The 16,712-nt window shown below is 35.0% G+C and overlaps 1 protein-coding gene across 5 annotated transcripts in view; it reads right to left on the bottom strand.

Moving 5' to 3' along the window:
- The window catches only part of SANBR (SANT and BTB domain regulator of CSR), a 55,836-nt gene that overhangs the window by 21,536 nt on the left and 17,588 nt on the right, over positions 1 to 16,712 (bottom strand). For all 5 annotated transcript variants that reach the window (XR_002075308.2, XM_019430269.2, XM_019430336.2 and 2 more), the window contains 6 exons: positions 14,045 to 14,103; positions 11,369 to 11,529; positions 6,561 to 6,647; positions 6,338 to 6,448; positions 3,711 to 3,834; positions 99 to 251 (listed from right to left, as the gene is read on the bottom strand). Coding sequence is in view for 4 of the 5 variants with exons in the window: in XM_019430269.2 (XP_019285814.1) it covers positions 99 to 251; positions 3,711 to 3,834; positions 6,338 to 6,448; positions 6,561 to 6,647; positions 11,369 to 11,529; positions 14,045 to 14,103 (695 nt within the window). In the remaining variant the exon portion in view is untranslated. The remainder of the gene's footprint in view (positions 1 to 98; positions 252 to 3,710; positions 3,835 to 6,337; positions 6,449 to 6,560; positions 6,648 to 11,368; positions 11,530 to 14,044; positions 14,104 to 16,712) is intronic.

The raw sequence follows: 16,712 nt of genomic DNA, 5'->3' as shown, positions 1-16,712 counted from the left end.
CATCCCTCTCTCTCAAAATAAATAAACTTAAAAATTAAAATAAATAAATAAATAGATAAAATCTAAAAAACCCCAAAACAACAAAAAACAAAATTTACCTTTGTTAGCTGAGTGGGATCAAACCGAAGAACCTTTTGGTTACAACAGGGATAAATACCAGTGCCAACAGTACTCAGTGAACTTGCTGCAGTTGGATAAACCACTGTTTCTGAGTGATACTGACAATGTGAAAATTCTATACAGAGAAAAGCCTGAAAAAAGAAATATATAAAAGCAATGATTATTCCCACAATGAAATTATACATCTCAAAAAATTTTTACTTAAGACACATAATGTATATTCCATTTACATAATATGTACAGAAAAACAAATCTTTAGAGATACAAAGTAGATTAGAGGTTGCCTAGGGTTGGAGATAGACTGGGAAATGGCAGCAAATGGACACAAGGGACCTTTTCGGAATGATGGAAATGTACTAAAATTGGATGGTGGTAATGGTTACACAACTCTGTAAATTTACTAAAAATCATTGAATTGTACATTTAAAATGAATTAATTATATGGCAGGTAATTATACCTCAGTAAAGCTATTAAAAAGCAAGAATAAAAATACTTCATTCAAAATTCAGGTGCATTAAGTTGATCTCGATGTACATCTAATTTTATAAATGGCTAATCACATGAAAAGTTTTCCAAGGAAAAAAATGAAATAAAATTTGCCTCACTTGATTATTCCTAGACATATTTTTTAAGATAAATATTTAGCACCAATATTAGTGAAAACTATGGAACAATTCTGAATCACTGGTCAAAAACTGACCAAGGTTTAATTATAAAATTAATAGTTTTCAGATGTGTTTTAAGTTCGTAAAATAATTTAAAGAAAATTTAAAAATTAACAATTTTAAGCACTGATGTTGAACCTAAAAGCAGTAAAAGATAGTCTATGATGAGGGAGCACGGGGCAAGCTGACAGCAAAGTACAGGCTAACAGCACACTCCCTCAAGGTGGGCCATGTATGGTATCTCCTGGACACTTCCAAAAACAGGAAAGGAAAAAAAAAAACAAACCTCCAAATGGTTAAACTAATAAGAGTCTCCATCAGTTCACAAGAAAAAGGCAATCTCCTCAATAGCCTAAGTCCAGGAACTCCCCTACTGTCTTAATGTTAATGCTTTGCTAGAGGGAAAAACAACCTTAGCTTGACAATAGTTAGGTCTCCAGTAAGTCTTTAGCATATGAAAGTCTCTTTGGAAACTTCTCTTTGACTTTACCTATCCCAAGTCCATGGTATATAACCAGCCATTCTACACAACCCCAATGCAGCTCTTCCTGCCAATGGGTCCTGTCCCTGTGCTTTAATAAAGTCACCTTTTTTGCACCAAAGACATCTTCAAGAATTCTTTCTTGGCCATCAGCTCCAAGCCCCATGATCCCCACCATCACCCCAAAACTTCATCAGTCTATATTCAAAAGTCTTTGCTGTTAGTTCCCATTATGATTTTCAAATGGTTTTTAATTTAAAAATATGGAGTCTGATTAAAGCTATAGGGTGCACATACACAAAATATTTTGCATATGAACTATTTTATGGGTTTATAAACTCTCCGTAATATATATTTTTTAAGTGTTTATTTATTTTGAGAGAGAGAATACCAAGCAGGCTCCATCACAGCCCACAGCCTGACGCAGGGCTTGATCTAAAGACCCTGAGATTGCGACCTGAGCCAAAATCAAGAGTCGGACACTTAACTGACTGAACCACCCAGGCACCCCTAATTGGATTTATTGAAGTGTAACATTCATATAGTAAAATTTATCCTTATACAGTAAACTTCATCCTTTTTATGAGGTGTGACAAATGCATTTAGTCACATAACTACCACCACAGTCAAAGCCTAAGCCACTTCCATCAGCCTAGAGACTCCCCTAGGCCCCTTTTGAGTTCCTTCTTCCACACTAGCCTCACGCAACACTGATCTGTTTACTGTTTCTATAGTTTTGGCTCTTCCGGAATGTCATGTAACTAGAATCATACTGTATTTAGCTTTTTGAGTCTGGCTTCTTTTACTTAGAAAATGGATTTGAAATTTATGCACACTGTTTTATGTGTCAGTTTATTCCTTTTTAGTGATGTATAAATGCATCACAGTATGTTTATCCACCCACCCATGAAGGACTTTATAGTGTCCTACTTTGGGTCCATTATGAAAACAGCCACCATAATAAACATTTCCATACAGGTTTTCATGTGAACATAGGTTTTTATTTCTCTTGGGTAATTACCTAGAAGTAGGATTGCTGGATTGTGTGGCTAATGTAAGTTTAACATTTACCATGCCTAACAGTTTCCCAAAGTCCTTGAGTCCTTTTGCATTCCTACCAGCTATGTATGAGAGTTCTAGTTGCTCCACACCCTCACCAGCACTATTTACTGTCAGGCTGGTGTATGTAGTAGTCTTCCCTACAATGGAGTATCACTAATAATCAAGGCTATCAGGCTTCTAAAATCTAACTTATTTAGCATTTAGAACACAGAAAATGTGAGGGATTTTTTTCACTTTTTTATAGCATATTGAAGAGTGAGTTATAATATTTAGTATTTATTATGGGGGCGCCTGGTTGGCTCAGTTGGTTAAGCATCCAACTCTTGATTTTGGCTCAGGTCATGATATTGAGGTTGATCCCTGTTCAGGATTCTCTCTTCCTCTTCCTCTGCCCCTCCCCCTTTTCTCATGCTGTCTCTTAAAAAAAATCCAATTAAAAAATTGTGGGGACTAGAGTTCACTGGGTGGAAACTTACACAGTTTGAAAAAACTCACTCTGATGGTTCTGATAAGCTGCTCTTCTTTCTATTTACCAAAAATTATTACTCAAGTGAGAGAGGAAAATTAGTGAGGAAAGGAGATATTAGGGATTTATAAAAAATTTTATGTAGAACACTCTAGATTTATACCTAACACTAATTAGGAATGACTGTGACCTATTAAAATCTATTTATTTTATAAAATTATTTATTACAGGTACCTTCATATAGTAAGCTTCTTGTGGTTTTATTACAGACTTCATTTATTTTTAAAAAATGAACAAAATCTTTTAACCTTTTTGGGAACACAACTACAATAAGCTACAATAAGAAGAGCACATATCAATAGTACCATATCTACAAAGTGTTTCTGAATTTTTGAAGAAATTAATGGGCTAACAGAGAAAGTCTGGCTTAAAATAACTAAAGGTAGTAAGGATTTTGTTGGTTTTTTTCCCACTGAAAAAACAGATTGGGTCACTTAAAACCTGTTGGTTTTCTAAAAATGAGGCAAGGTGTTGGTTGTTTCAGCAATGAAAGTAAAAAGGAAGACAAAGATACACAGTAAGAGAGATGAAACCAGATGGAAGGAATGTTTAATAGTGTTACCGTTTTTGCCACTAGTTTCTTTAAAAAGATGTCAGATATTGTCGAAACACATCCAAACATACTAGTTAAACATCCTGTATTAAAAGAGCCTACTATGCGGGGTGCCTGGTTGGCTCAGTCAGTAGAGTATGCAATGCCTGATCCTGGGGTTGTGAATTCAAGCCCCATGTTGGATGCAGAGATTACTTACAAACAAAATCTTGAAAAAAAAAAAACAAAAACAAAAAAAGGGAGAGCCCGCTATGAATGTTTACAGAACAAGATATTAAAAAGAAAAAAAAAAAAAACCTCACCTGATAACATCTTGAACAAGTTAGCCAGTTGACTGTTCCCCACAAGCGCCAATATACATCTCTCCAAGATTTTAATTCTTCAAAAAGACTATTCAAATACTCATGAACATCCCAAGTCTTATCCCTGGGGAAAAGAGCCTCAATTATTATCTTATTTTACAAGCAAGTAATATAAACAATTTGTTTTCAGTACATGTTTTTAAATTTGTGGCTTATTTCCAATAACATTCCCCAAATGTTGGTTGTGGGATGGACTATACTGACAGTAGATAAAATTTCATTTGGAGTTTGTTTATTCTCTTTTTCTGTGGACACAAGAAAAAGATATAAAAGATTGAACGCCAAATTATTTTGCTAAACTATACAAATTATTTTGCTGAGCTATGTTAAATGTAGTTTGAGCAGACTAACAGTTGAGACTTAGGCGTATGTTGCTAAATAGAACCTTTATTCTAATTGTACATATTATAGAATAAGTTGTTATTAATTATTGGTGATTCTAAACATTTCATTAATATATTATTTATATTATTTTCAAAAGGAATTCTCCAATAATTCAATAATATAGTAATATATAATCAGGTCTTAGTAACATACATTTTTAAGTTATAAACTTAAAAAATAGCAAAGGCTTAAAACCCTATTGGCTATGTCCATATGTAACTCATGTTCCTATTTTTTCCAAATCCCTTAATCTTTTGAACTTTTGCTATTTTTGTCCTTAGTTCAACAAATAACAGGATGTCATGATGTTATTACAAATTACATAGGCACATCTGTTTTAATTAAAGACAACGGAAAAAATATCAACAGCTAACTTGCACGGAAATGCTTTAAATAAATCAAAAATGGATGTTGAAGTCAATATCAATTTTTTTCAAATAGTATTAAGAGTTATTGCTGTCAGAATGAAAGTGCTTTCCAAAAGGTGAAATCAAGTCTTAAGACAAAGAAGTATAACATCCTAGGTGCTTACAATAACTAATGAAGATTTCCCTGATTGTCATATGAAGACAAAAATGAAACATTTTAAACATGACTGTAAAGGGTGCCTGGCTGGCTCAGTTGGAGGTGCATGGAACTCTTCATCTCAGGGCCATGAGTTCAAGCCCTATGTTGGGTGTAGAAATTACTAAGAAAATAAACTTAAAAAAATAAAAATAAAATAAACATGACTATGCTATTAATACTAGGGTCATATGTGTTTATATTTGTTTTAATGTTTAAAATATGCAATTTAACATTTATAGTGAACAAAAGTGCTATACATTTTTATCATAGAAGAAAAAAACAAACAAAATTAAAAGCATCCATAATATTATTACTTAAAGGTAACACCACAGTTTACACTTTGGCGAAATGTTTCTAGTTTTATGAACTTTCTTCCCCCCACTTAATTCACGACTAACAACTTGCTACGTAAGTATACATTCTTTTACAACATTATTCTCAAAGGCTGCACATTGAGAATGGATTAGATATGTTACATATAGATATACTACTACATGGATATATTTTAATTCACTTAATCATTTGGATATTTCCCTTTTTTTCTATTTAAACAATATAGCGATAAATGTTCTTGTTGAGTGCTTTCACAAATCTAACATTACCTCTTTGGAGAAATTCCTAGCAGGAAGATATTTTTAGAAAATACATACATTTCAGAATTTTTGCTTTTCTGAGATATTATACCAATTTGCAACACTCTCCCCCCAACTGATAACGAGAACTAGTTTTGAACCTAAAGGGGAATAAGAAAAGACTACGTAACTAATGAAATACTGACAAAGTATGAAGAATAAATAGATTATGGAAAATTCAATTTTAAAGACAATTTCCTCATTCACCAAAATTTACCTGAAAGTAAATTTGGTTCTCTGTCAAATTCAATATAACATTTGCATAAATAAAATCTGTTAGGGAAATAATTTTTAATGGCAGTGACCAGAATATCTTTCAAGAATAATTTTTACTATTTTAAAGTTTAAAAAATCATGAAATTTACTTAGTAAATAAAATAAAACTTTTGCAAAACTTTGTTTTGAAAGTAGCATCTTTTTTTAAATTTTTAAAAAATGTTTATGTATTTTTTTTGTTGTTGTTAACGTTTACTCACTTTTTGAGAGACAGAGCGTGAACGGGGGAGGGGCAGACAGAGAGGGAGACACAGAATCGGAAGCAGGCTCCAGGCTCTGAGCTGTCAGCACAGAGCCTGACATGGGGCTCCAACTCATGAACTGTGAGATCATGACCTGAGTTGAAGTCGGACACTGAACCGACTGAGCCATCCAGGCGCCCCAAATGTTTATGTATTTTTGATAGACAGAGACAGGCAAGCAGGGGAGGGGCAGAGAGACACAATTCGAAGCAGGATCCAGGCTCTGAGCTGTCAGCACAGAGCCCAATGTGGGGTTCAAATTCACGAATCGTGAGATCATGACCTGAGCCAAAGTTGGATGCTTAACCAACTGAGCCACCAAGGCACCCCGCAAGTAGCATCTTTCTAACTCAAAGTTGGATTACATTCAGAGAAAAATGTTATCCTATGCCTTATAATACTAGTTATGTTCTTAGACAAACACTAGTAATTCACATTTAAAAGCTATATTTTATTGTTACTGCACCTTATGTGAATGTAGATAATATTTCCATGTTGATCCACATTGATTTTTCCAGGAATGCAAGGAATTCTTCTTTCTGTTTCTTTTGTTAAAAGTTTCTTACACAAACAGCATCTATAACACAAAGAACATACAAAAATATCCAAGGAGAAAAATTTTAAATGTAGTAAAATTAAAGAATTCAGCTGCACTGTACAGAATATCAAAGAAAAATACATCACCATACCTGTATAATGTCGCTGCATTATTCCGAGAATCTGGGTTCAAGTACTCAGGATCAAAAAGTCTTTCAATCTTCTTACAAAAAAGTTTACTATTAACAACAAATGATGGACAAATTAATTTTCTATGTTTACATTATGAAAATTACTTGATAGTGATGAAAATAAATACTGATCTACCTGCATATGTAGAAAATAAAATTAATAAATCCTTAGAGAGCCACTCTGGGGATTTACGATATATTTATAGTGTTCTAAGTAAATAAACCTATTAATGAGAACTGCTTAATTAAGAATGTATTTTCAGGGGCGCCTGAGTGGCTCAACTGGTTAAATGTCTGACTTCAGCTTAGGTCATGATCTCACACTTCGTGGGTTTGAGTTCTGAGTTGGGCTCTGCGCTGACAGCTCTGTGTTTCCTCCTCTCTCTGTCCCTCCCCCACTTTTGCGCACTCTCTCTCTCAAAAATAAATACACATAAAAAAAAAGAATGTATTTTCACAAGAATATTTGGTAAAAATATTCAAGTTTGAGGAACTTGAAAACTTAAGAATCCTGGGTCTACCAATAATAACTTGGCATATTTGAACGTTGTTTTCTCATCTATAAAATGGGGTTAATATGGGGTGCCTGGGTGGCTCAGGTTAAGTGTCCAACTTCAGCTCAGGTCATGATCTCGTGGTTTGTGAGTTCAAGCCTGTATCAGGCTCTGTGCTGACAGCTCAGAGCCTGGAGCCTGCTTTGGATTCTGCATCTCCCTCTCTCCCTCACTCTCCCTCCCTCCCCCACTCACACTCTGTCTCTCTCTCTCTCAAAAATAAATAAAGATTTAAAAAAAATAAAATAAAATGGGATTAATAATCCCAAATTCACAAGGTTTTATGAGGGTTAAATGAATAGTGTTTTTAAAGAGTGCCAGATATAGCATTAAGCAATTGATATATATTAACAAAAACTTATTGATTATACATACTATGAGCAAACTTTAAGTCTTATGTCATTAATTCGAAGTGTATGTCTTGAGGCTAGGTCTGGATTTAGGATATTAATCCCATTTTTAAGTATTTAGCTCTCAGATAATTGCCCTCTGTCTCATCTCCCCTAAGGACTAAACTTTTGTATAACCCCCTGCATTAGCAATTTCCCCCTCTGGAATGAATCATTTTGATTAGCATATAAACATTATCTAGTATCTACCTTAAAAAAAAACCGTCTCCTGGGCCTACCTATCCCTAATGGCTAACTGCTAAAATTTTTAGCATTCATTTAGAGCAAAACATCGGGAAAAAAGTTTGTCTAAATCTAATTGGTCACATTTCTGTCCTCATTTTACTCTACATGGTAGCTGCATTCTACACATTTGATCACTTAATCACTTCCCCACTTCTTTTTTTTTAAGATTTTATTTTTAAGTAATCTCTGTACCCAGTGTAGGGCTTGAACTCACAACCCTGAGATCAAGAGTTGCATGCTCTATTGACTGAGCCAGCCAGCGCCCCAATCACTTCTCCACTTTTGAAACTATCTTTCCTTTTATCTTCCCTTTGACTCACTGGCTCCTCCTTCTCAGGCCACTAAATGGCCACTCCTCTGTTGAACCTCTAAATATTGGATAGTCTTTATCAATATTCTCTTGCTAACAATTGGAAAATTAAATAAATAAATAGCATTTAAAATAGCACCAAAAAATTTTTACCTAGGAATTAAAAAAAAGAAAGAAAAATATCTCTACACTGAAAACTATAAAATGTTGCTAAGATAAATGGAGGGTTATACCATGTTCATGGACTGAAAGAGCCAGTACAATTGAGATCTCAAATCTTTTCAAATATAATCAATGTTAACATCAAACTCCAGCAAGTGTGTGTGTGTGTGTGTGTGTGTGTGTGTGTGTGTGTGTGTCTATGAGAGAGAGACAGAAAGAGAAAATGAGCAGGCTGATTCCATATAAATTATGCAAAAATGGAAAGGACTTAACATGGCCAAAATGGCAATCTTGAAAAAAGGCTAAGCTGGAGAATTTAGATTACTACATACCAAAAAATATTATGAAGCCACTGTAATTAAGGCAGTGGGCTACTGATACCAATACAGACAAAAAAATCAATGAGACTAGACAGCTACATGCAAAGTAATGAAATCGGATCACTTTCTCACACCATACACCAAAAAACCCCCTCAAAACAGATTAAAAACCTAAGTGAGAGACTTGACACCATAAAACTCACAGAAGAAAACACAGTCAATTTCTTTGACATTGACCTTTCCAACTTTTTTCTAGATATGTCTCCTTAGGCAAGGAAAACAAAAGCAAAAATAAACTATCGTGACTACACCAAAATAAAAAACTGTTGCATGGCAAAGGAGATCATCAACAAAACAAAAAGGCAACCTATTGAATGGGAGAAGATATTTGAAATGATACGAGGTTAATGATAAGAGGTTAATATCCAAAATATATAAAAAACTTATACAACTCAACACCCCAAAAAACAATCCAATTAAAAAATGATTGGAAAAGTAAATAGACACTTTCCCAAAGAAGACATACACATGGCCAACAGACATGAAAAGATGTCAACATCATTAATCATGAGGGGAAAATGTGAATCCAAACCAAAATGAGATATCATCTTACATGTGTCAGAATGGTTAGAATAAAAAGACAAGAAATAACAAGTGATGGCAAGGATGTGGAGAAAAAGGAACCCTTGTGCACTGTTGATGGGAATGTAACTTGGTGCAACCACTATGGAAAACAGAAGGGAGTTCCTCAAAAGACTGAAAACAGAACTACCATATGGTCCAGTAATTCCAATACTGGGTATTTACTTGAAGAAAAAAAAAAAACACACTAATTTGAAAACATATATGCACCTGTATATTTATTATAGCATTATTTACAATAGCCAACATATGGAAGCAATCCAAGTGTGCATCGATATATGAATGGATAAAAAAGATATGGTATACGTGTATATACAGTGGAATATTACTTGGCCATAAAAAGAATGAGATCTTGCCATTTGTGACAACATGGATGGAGCTAGAGGGTATAATGCTAAGTGAAATAAGTCAGAGAAAAATCCCATATGATTTCACTTATATGTGGAATCTAAAGAACAAATGAATAAATGAACAAACAAAAAGCAGAATCAGACCTATAAATGCAAAAAACAAACTGCTGGAGGGGAGGGAGGTAAGGGAATGGACAAAAGGGGTGAAGGAGAGGGTGAATGAAATACAGGCTTCCAGTTACAAAATGAGTAAGTCATAGGATTGTACTGGCATTGTAAGGTGACAGATGGTAGCTATGTTCGTGGTAAGCACAGCTTAATGCATAGAGTTTTGTGTTTTTTTTTTTTTTTTAATTTTTTTAACGTTTTTTAATTTATTTTTGAGACAGGGAGAGACAGAGCATGAACAGGGGAGGGTCAGAGAGAGGGAGACACAGAATCGGAAACAGGCTCCAGGCTCTGAGCTGTCAGCACAGAGCCCGACGCGGGGCTCGAACTCACGGACCGTGAGATCATGACCTGATCATGACCTGAGCCGAAGTTGGCCGCTTAACCGACTGAGCCACCCAGGCGCCCCAATGCATAGAGTTTTTAAATCACTATGTTATAACCTGAAACTAATGTAACATTATGTGTCAACTGTATTTCAATTTAAAAAAAAAGAAGAGATCAACAGAACAAAATGGAGAGTTTGGAAACACATGGTGCCACTGCAATTCAGTGGAGAAAGAATGGTCTTGCTAAGAAACCTCACCCAGTTCCATGGTTTCAAATCTATCTACTCTTGTATTTCTATTTTAAGCTCTGATCTCTGACCTAAGCTTCAAACTTATATGACCACCTACCTCTGCTATCTTGCCTAGATGTCCAAAACGTGTATTAAATATATTAAGTAATCTCTTATCCACCTCTTGAGCCCCTTACCCCAATCTCTCCTCTATTAATGGTATTACCATCTACTTAGTTGCTCAACCTTAAACCTCAACCTAGTAATTATCCTAGGATACACTCTTTTCCCACATTATTCCATTTGCAATCTGTCAATATTTCTAATAATACACTCTGCATCCATCTACTTCTTTCCAGCTCCACTGCTCCTACTCTAGTCCAAACTCTTTCATCTCTCACCAGATTATCACACTAGCCTCTCCTCATCAGTCTCCTTATTTCTCACATCCGTATAGTCTATTCTCCACAGAGCAACAGGATGGTCTCTTCAAAAACAGATCATGCCACTCCTCTGTTCTCATTCACATTTAGAATAAAGTATACTCTCTTTGCTGTGACTCAAACAGCGCCTAAACTGCCGACCTTATCCCATACTACTCTTCCTCTTTATAATAAAGCCAGTTTTAATCATTTTGAACATAATTCACTAACACGATATGCTCATATGCACATTGTAAAAAATAAGTACTAATTTTTATCTAGAGTCATTGGCTCTGGATAAATTTTACTTCATTTAAAATAAAATAGAGGGTCAACTGGGTGGCTCAGTCAAGCAGCTGACTCCTGATTTTGGCTCAGGTCATGATCTCGCAGTTCATGGGACTGAGCCCCACGTTGGACTCCACGCTGACAGTGTAAAGCCTACTTGGGATTCTCTCTTTCCCCCTCTCTCTGCCCCTCCCCTGCTCATGCTCTCTTTCTTCTTCTCTCAAAATAAATGAATAAACTTTAAAAAAATAGAAATATTTCTAAATATATTCTAAAAATAGAATATTTCACTAAAATGAAATAGAAATATATTTCTTCTAACAGGAACATTAGGTTAAAAATTAAATTAAAAAAATTACCTCCTAAACTTATCTTTCTTGTCCTTTAAATCATCAACTTCATTATGTGTGAACAGGTCAGCTATACGTGTGAGAAGATTTGCATTAATACAGTTCATGTTGCATGGGGTAGCAACTATGGCATTCATATTCTTGTGGCAATACTGAATACATTGCTCAACCTGAAAAAAAGAATAGAAAATGAATGTTGAAAAGAGTACCATGAAGGACAATGTCATTTCAATACCTTTCAAAGATAAAATTCATTAAAAGCTCGATCCATGGATTACTAGGCACTAACTGCATTCAGGTTAATCTATACTGGGCTAATCTATACTGTTCCAAAGTGAGCCAGCAGGCCATAGTTGTACAAACCCATACAAAGCTAGAAAAATAATCTTCAATTTTCCTGGCACACTTTAAACAATGATGCAATAAGCATCTTTCATGATTGTGGCAGGTATGTATCTTAGTCCACAAACTCCAGTATACAAGATATGTAATTTCCTAAAACTAGACTTAGTGGCAATTTTAAGCCTCTACTTCTCTGAGTGGCAGATATATAGTCACTTCAGGGTTTTCTCAGTTGTGTTGTGCTTGCTTTCTGACTTTCTTCCCCTTTCTCCAACCTGAGGTATATTTATTTACTTTTTGAGGTGGCTTTGGGGTTTGGGGAAAAGTAGCTCTGGCTAATCATGTATTCTTCCAAATATTTTGTTATGGGAAAAAAAAATATGCTTTAGGGTTTAGATTTCAAAACTCAAACATTAAGGATTCTTTCCATCTCTGCTTTTTTTCTATAACCCTTCCCTGGAACAATTAATACCAGCAACTAAATAGGGAGCAACTAAAGAATAGAAAGAATACAGAGAACTAAGCAAAACCTTGAACACTCAAATAAATAAACTTCAGGGGCGCCTGGGTGGCTCAGTCGGTTGAGCAACCGACTTTGGCTCAGGTCATGATCTCACGGTCTGTGAGTTAGAGCCCCGCGTCAGTCTCTGTGCTGACAGCTCGGAGCCTGGAGCCTGCTGCAGATTCTGTGTCTCCCTCTCTCTCTGCCCCTCCCCCGCTCATGCTCTGTCTCTGTCTCAGAAATGAATAAACATAAAAAAAAAATTTTAAACAAACTTCACATCTGTTAATATAGCAAAGGAGTACTCTGCCCTAACACAAACATATATAAACATGTGAATGATTAAGAAATTGATTAAATAAAAAGAAACAAATACATTTAAAAAACTTTTTTTTAACATTTATTCATTTTTGAGAGTGAGACAGACAGAGCATGAGTAGGGGAGGGGCAGAGAGAGAGGGAGACACAGAATCCGAAGCAGGCTCCAGGCTCCCGAGCTGTCAGCACAAGGCCTGACGTGGGGCTCGAACTCATGGACTATAAGATCATGACCTGAGTTGAAATCAGACGCTTAACCGACTGAGCCACCCAGGCGCCCCAAGAAACAAACGTATTTAATGTTAGAGCCTGATACGTATTTGTATATACTGTGCTTTTCTGTTTTATCAACTACTCCTTAACAACAGACATTAGCATTGGGTTTATACATATACAATTATATTAGTATTTGGGTATTGTTTTTAATTCACTGATTTATAAATGAAAGACACAAATAACCAAACATGCTTAAAGAAATTACTTAAATAATGAACAAACATATTCAAATTAATTTTCATTTAATTTGGTTTTAGAGCAAAATCCACCTTGGAGTAAAGCTAATTCTGCTTAGTTTCATCTAATACACCAGTAAGCTATTCCTTGAAGATATATTGTTTGCTGTATAGGCGTAATATACAAATGATGCATACTAGTTTAACCCCTTCCCAACAGAACAAGAGCAGTTTATTCTAATGGAATTGTAAGTAAGAAGAGTTAGGAATCCCTAGAAAAAGAAAGATGAGACAAAGCTTTCCTGACACAAGAGAAGTCATTTTAGGCCCCCAGATATTTTCTGTGATCTGTGCCCCACTTGCCCAAGCACCACTTCTTACAGAAGTGCCTTTAGGAGGTGTCAGAATTACAAAGAAATACACAGACCTTAACAGTTAAGAATTTTAAGAGAACAAAGGGAACACAAAAACTAACAGTCTCCACCAGGCCTGGAAATAGCCTGACCAAAGTAGTGGTAAAAACTCTCATCGCTGTTTCCAAAGTAAGCAAGGCCCTGCACTCCTCACCCAAGATAACAAACCCAAGACCTCATCCAGTTTAAACCCATAGAACCTTGCTCTCTTCCAGTTACCTCTGTTCATTATAAAATTGAAGTTTCCATCCTAGGTGGAGCACAAGCTTCATTAACATAGCACAGGATGCCTGTGCTATGTCATACCTTTACTTGGTATGACAGAGCTCCCCTTTATGAATGTTCATCCTAAACCCTAAATAAAAGAAAATGCTCACCCCTCCTTGGCGAGTCAAAGCTCTGGAAGTTATTCCCCATGATCTCCTTATTTGCTGCAAATAGTTTCCTTTGTGTGACAACTCTACCTGATGCAGGCTCTTAGCTGTAACTCACCGCGAAGCAAATTCCTATTAGTTCAGTTACAGAATCACACTCTTGAATTAACAACTACTTAAGTAAGATGTCTTAGAAATTTCTAGGCACTTGAAGGAAAAATCAAGTTGTATGTTAAATTAAGCATAGGTGAATAAAAGAACTTGGATCTTTTATTAATACTTACCAATGAATCCATTTTCAAAAACTCTGAAGAAATAAGAATTGAAATGACATTTCCTGGCTCTAAAAAGAAAGAAAAAAATTTAATTCTCCTTCTGATTTGTACCTCAATCTCCTCAGGACAAGGTCCTTCTCACCTTAAAAGAGGATGTTACATTGTAAGAGCAGTTTATTATAACATTACTACGTCATATGGCTTAGATACACGAAAGAAAGAAAATGCAATGTTAAAATATGGGGTACAGAGAAAGCACATAGTAAATCTGCCCTGGAATTAGATTTATATCTAAGTAAAAAGACTCCAGCTAAAGATACGACACATGCAAACTTCTGCTTAACTAAATCAGAGAAAAAGATAATTAAAATTGAGACTCTAATTTATCACATAAAAAAAATCGTAGTGAGAACATCTTTTAAATGATTAATGAAAGCACTTGTTATTAGTGAAGTTATTTCAAAGGCAGTACAATACTTGTCATGAACAATTATTTATTTAAAAGACTCTAAAAGGTAACATAAAATTTACTACTGCAGAAGCGCTAAAGTTACTTCCTAAAGGCAAACTGAGGCGAGGCATAACCACAGAAAGGGGAATGCTGGTTGACACTACTATTTTGGTAAACCTAAGTCATCTCCTGTGAGGTATATTTAAGGAAAAAAAAATTGTGATTTTTCCCATTATAGTACTGAGATAATCCTTCCAAATAAAGGACTATGCAATGATTAAAATGAGCAATTCCAATCTTTGTTTAAACAATAATTCTAGGTTAAAGGCTCTCAGATAGAAAGAAATGGTGAAGGGGACTGGTGAAAAATTCCTCATGAAAAATTCCTCAGGGAAGAGTAATATAGCTCATTCCAGCTAAGACCACTTGTCTGCACTATTAGAGATTTAAGTAAGCATTCTGGTGGTTTTCCTGGTTAGAATAAAGATTGCTTTTATAAAAGTTTATGTTTGTAGCTACTGATATAAGGTCAAAGATTACAGAGTGACTATATGCATAAATATGCTGGATAAAACATTTTTTTTCTCCCTGCATAATTTAATTTTTTATTTCACATATACATAACCATATCTGAGTGATCTGGAACCTCTGGACTCCAACTGGCTGAAAATTTTTATTTAGCAAGCTTGTAATTTTTATTTAAGAACCACCAAAATCTTTTTTCATTAATTTGATCCTTAAAATCTATTAATAAGTTTCTTCAGAAAATGTTTATACTATCCCTATAGATTTATTTATTAATAAGAATTTAAAAATATTTTGGGACTGCTACAAATAGCAAATTCTAAGGCACAGACTTTACTAAACTACAAGTGTGATTTCCTATACAATGCTATACCCGACTAAAGATTACTCATTATTCTTCCTTTCATCTAGAACACCAGTTCTCAAACTTTTACTTTTTTTAAGATTGTATTTTTAAGTAATCTCCACACCCAACATGGAGCTTGAACTCACAACCCCGAGACCAAGAGTTGCACGCTCCAATGACTGAACCAGCCAGGCATCCCTGGTTCCCAAGCTTTTGATCTTAAGACTCCTTTTTTGTTGAGATGGGTTAGAACTATCAGTATAAATTAAAAAAGGAAAAATTTGAAATATTTAATTCCTTTTAAAAGAATAAACTCATTATATACTAACATATCTTTATGAAAAATAACTGTATTTTCCAAAATACAAATTAGCAAGAGTAACACTGACATTTTTTACAAATTTCTTCGATATCCAACTTAAGAGAAGATAGCTGGATTCTATATCTGTTTCTACATTCAGTTTGTGGGCAGTCTTCTCTGATGTTCCATCAAAACTCAACAACTGATAGTTTCTTTTAAAGGTTAGGTGTTATGGAATCTGAAGTCATATCAATGAACTTTTCCTATTCTGTTATCTCAAAGTCAAATGATTTATCTTGCACTTTGAATGGATCTTTGCTTGACCCATGCATGATTTTAACATCACGCACTGTCATTTGGAAAATATTGGTTCATTGAGTTATGCAGATCTTCTAAATGTTGAAACATTTCATTGTACAATATATATAAGGGACACCTGTGTGGCTCAGTCGGTTGAGAGTCTCACTCTTGATTTCGGCTCAGGTCATAACGTCAGAGTCATGAGATTGAGCCCCGTGTTGGGCTCTGCACTGAACATGGAGCCTGCTTAAGATTCTCATTCTCTCTTTCTCCCTCCCCCACTACCACTTCCTCACACACACTCTCTAATATATATATGTATATATATCTCTCTCACATTTGTTAATATCACCACCAGTCTCATCAGAAAAGTCTTTTAAATATGGAGAAACTGTCAAGCATGTGGAAGCAGATACAAGTTTTCCTACTCTCTCACTTGAAACCTTGAATTTTATTATTGACAACAAATACTGTCAGTTGTTTCCCTTCAGTTGATCAGCTTAATTCATTTTCAAGAAAATATCTTGCCTAAGTCTGAATAACCATAATTTGCCTCTCATTCTTTCAAGTAAAAATGGTTTTCTCTTTTTCAAAAAGCAGCTGGTTTAGCTTGCAACTCAAACAACTGCACAAGTGCTTTTCCTCTAGACAACCATCACACTCTAGTGTGCAGAAGTGCACCTCCCATGCCATCACACAGAACTTGGAAAAGATGCATGCTCAAGGGTCAAGAGTTAATCAAATTACTCATCTT

The sequence above is a fragment of the Panthera pardus genome, unplaced genomic scaffold (assembly GCF_024362965.1).
Source record: "Panthera pardus isolate Hobbes unplaced genomic scaffold, ASM2436296v1 HiC_scaffold_25, whole genome shotgun sequence".
NCBI classification, from domain to species: domain Eukaryota; kingdom Metazoa; phylum Chordata; class Mammalia; order Carnivora; family Felidae; genus Panthera; species Panthera pardus.
Note: the sequence above shows the minus strand (reverse complement) of the source record. Positions and strands in the feature narration are given on the sequence as shown.